The 1949-nt window shown below is 63.8% G+C and overlaps 1 protein-coding gene across 1 annotated transcript; it reads left to right on the forward strand.

Annotated features, from left to right (window-relative positions):
* The first annotated feature begins 223 nt into the window (after positions 1–223).
* On the forward strand, positions 224–1784 carry PEF1 (penta-EF-hand domain containing 1). The gene is made up of 3 exons (XM_010159746.1): positions 224–398; positions 864–1007; positions 1555–1784. Exons 1-3 carry the CDS (start codon positions 224–226, stop codon positions 1782–1784), a joined length of 549 nt encoding a protein of 182 aa, XP_010158048.1.
* Positions 1785–1949: the final 165 nt, after the last annotated feature.

Raw genomic sequence — 1949 nt, forward strand, 5'->3', positions numbered from 1 at the left:
CCCGTCCCGAGCTACGCCAGGGCTCCGATTTACTTCCCTTTCTCTGCCAGCAGACGCTCCGTGCCAAGCCCCGGGGCCTCGCTGCCCTGTTATCCCCTCATCCTGCGGCTGTACAAGCTGCTCAGAGAAGTGCTGAGCAGTCCCTGGGCGTTGGTTGTGTCTGCGTGACGTTCCCGGGGACAGACCGGCCAGCAGCCTCGCCGGGAGGAGGTGAGAGCGGCTGATGGCTTCTCCCTGCGCAGGTAATGCCCCCCCGGGCGTGGACCCAGAGGCCTTCTCCTGGTTCCAGGCGGTCGATGCGGATCACAGCGGGTACATCTCCGTGAAGGAGCTGAAGCAGGCGCTGGTCAACTCCAACTGGTCGACGTTCAACGATGAGACCTGCCTCCTGATGATAAGTGAGTTTGGGCTCTCCTCGCCCTCCTGCTGCGTTTTATTCTGAGCTCTTGGAGACCAGCCCCTGTCGGGGTGAAGCCCAGCCCAGCCTGTGTTCCCCTGGTCCCTGGGCTGTAAGCGCTCTCCGGAGCGAGAACTGGGCAAACCGACCAGCTCTGAGTGATCTTTTGGTGGAGGACACGAGTCAGGGGCCCCAAAACGCTGCTTGGGAACGGGAACCCAGCCCTGCGCAAGGCCAGGCGAGCCCCAGCTCCCAGAGGGCCAGGGTGTAAAGGGAGGCAGAGCTGCAGCAGTGAGCTGGAGTCGCGCCGTTCCCCAGCTTGTCCCAGCACTGGGTTTTGGTGCCGTTTCCAACCAACCTCTTGGGGATGGAATGGTCCCAGTCCTGGTGAGGGAGGGCTTTTGGGGCCGGAGCGGGGTCCTTTCTCCGCTCCTCGCTACCCTGCTCATCACTCCTTCCTCCCCAGACACGTTCGATAAGACCCGGTCGGGACGCATAGACGTGTACGGCTTCTCGGCCTTGCTGCGCTTCATCCAGCAGTGGAAGAACCTCTTCCAGCAGTACGACAGGGACCAGTCGGGCTCCATCAGCTTCAACGAGCTCCAGCAAGGTGGGCAGAGGGCTGGGACGCCAACCTGGCCCTCACCATGCTCCGTAGGGACCGCGCCCTGGCTCTGCTGGGTGTTTGTTCCAGCCCAGCCTGGAATGACACCGTCCCTGCAGCCAGGCCGGGTGACTCCGCGCTCCCGGGGCGCATCCCGTGCGGCTGTTGCTGCGCTGGGACACGCTGGGCTGGCTCAACCGGCCGCGGCAGAGCTGGCGCTGAGCCTTCCCATGGGGCAGGAGACGAGGAGCAGCAGCAGGGCTGCAGTACAACTTCCTTCCTTAAGGAAACCCAAAATCCCAACCCCCCCTCTTCCCAAATGGCATGTGGCTGAAGCCTGTTTTCTGGGAGGAGCTCCTGGGCGTGTGTGTCTGATTGAGGGGAAAAATGTCTGGAATTCGTGCCTTGGTTTGTTCCCTCCCTCGGGAGAGCCCTGTCCTCACGCACACTGTGGGGTGGTGGGAGATGGGGTGCGTGCCAGCGCGTGGAAAGGAGGGCACGGTCGCTCTCCCTCCTGTTGGGAAGGTTTAATCCAAGTGTTTCTTCCTCCCAGCGTTCTCCCAGATGGGCTATAACCTGAGCCCGCAGTTCAGCCAGCTCCTGCTCTCCCGCTACGCCCAGCGCTCCGCCAACCCCAGCATCCAGCTCGACCGCTTCATCCAGATCTGCATGCAGCTGCAGAGCACGACCGACGCCTTCCGCGAGAAGGACACGGGGCTGGCGGGCAACGTGCGCCTCAGCTACGAGGACTTCCTCACCATGGTCGTCACGCGCATGATGTGACGGGCCGAGGGCTGCCAGCCGGACTCCGGGAGCAGCCGCCCACCTCGGCCCCGGGCTGGGATGTGGCCGAGCCTCCCGAAGAGCTGTTCCCCCTGGGCCGGCTTTCCAGCCTGCTCCATCCCAGGAGCGACGAGTCCCTTCCATTCCTTGTTCCCCGCGGGTGTC

The sequence above is a fragment of the Eurypyga helias genome, unplaced genomic scaffold, assembly GCF_000690775.1.
Source record: "Eurypyga helias isolate BGI_N326 unplaced genomic scaffold, ASM69077v1 scaffold20299, whole genome shotgun sequence".
In the NCBI taxonomy this organism is placed as follows: Eukaryota; Metazoa; Chordata; class Aves; order Eurypygiformes; family Eurypygidae; genus Eurypyga; species Eurypyga helias.

Excerpts from the sequence above, each read along its gene's own strand:
- PEF1 (XM_010159746.1), top strand. The coding sequence starts at position 224 with ATGGCTTCTCCCTGCGCAGGTAATGCCCCCCCGGGCGTGGACCCAGAG. Across the intron at positions 399-863 it reads GACCTGCCTCCTGATGATAA|ACACGTTCGATAAGACCCGG; the intron begins GTGAGTTTGGGC and ends CTTCCTCCCCAG. Across the intron at positions 1,008-1,554 it reads CTTCAACGAGCTCCAGCAAG|CGTTCTCCCAGATGGGCTAT; the intron begins GTGGGCAGAGGG and ends TCTTCCTCCCAG.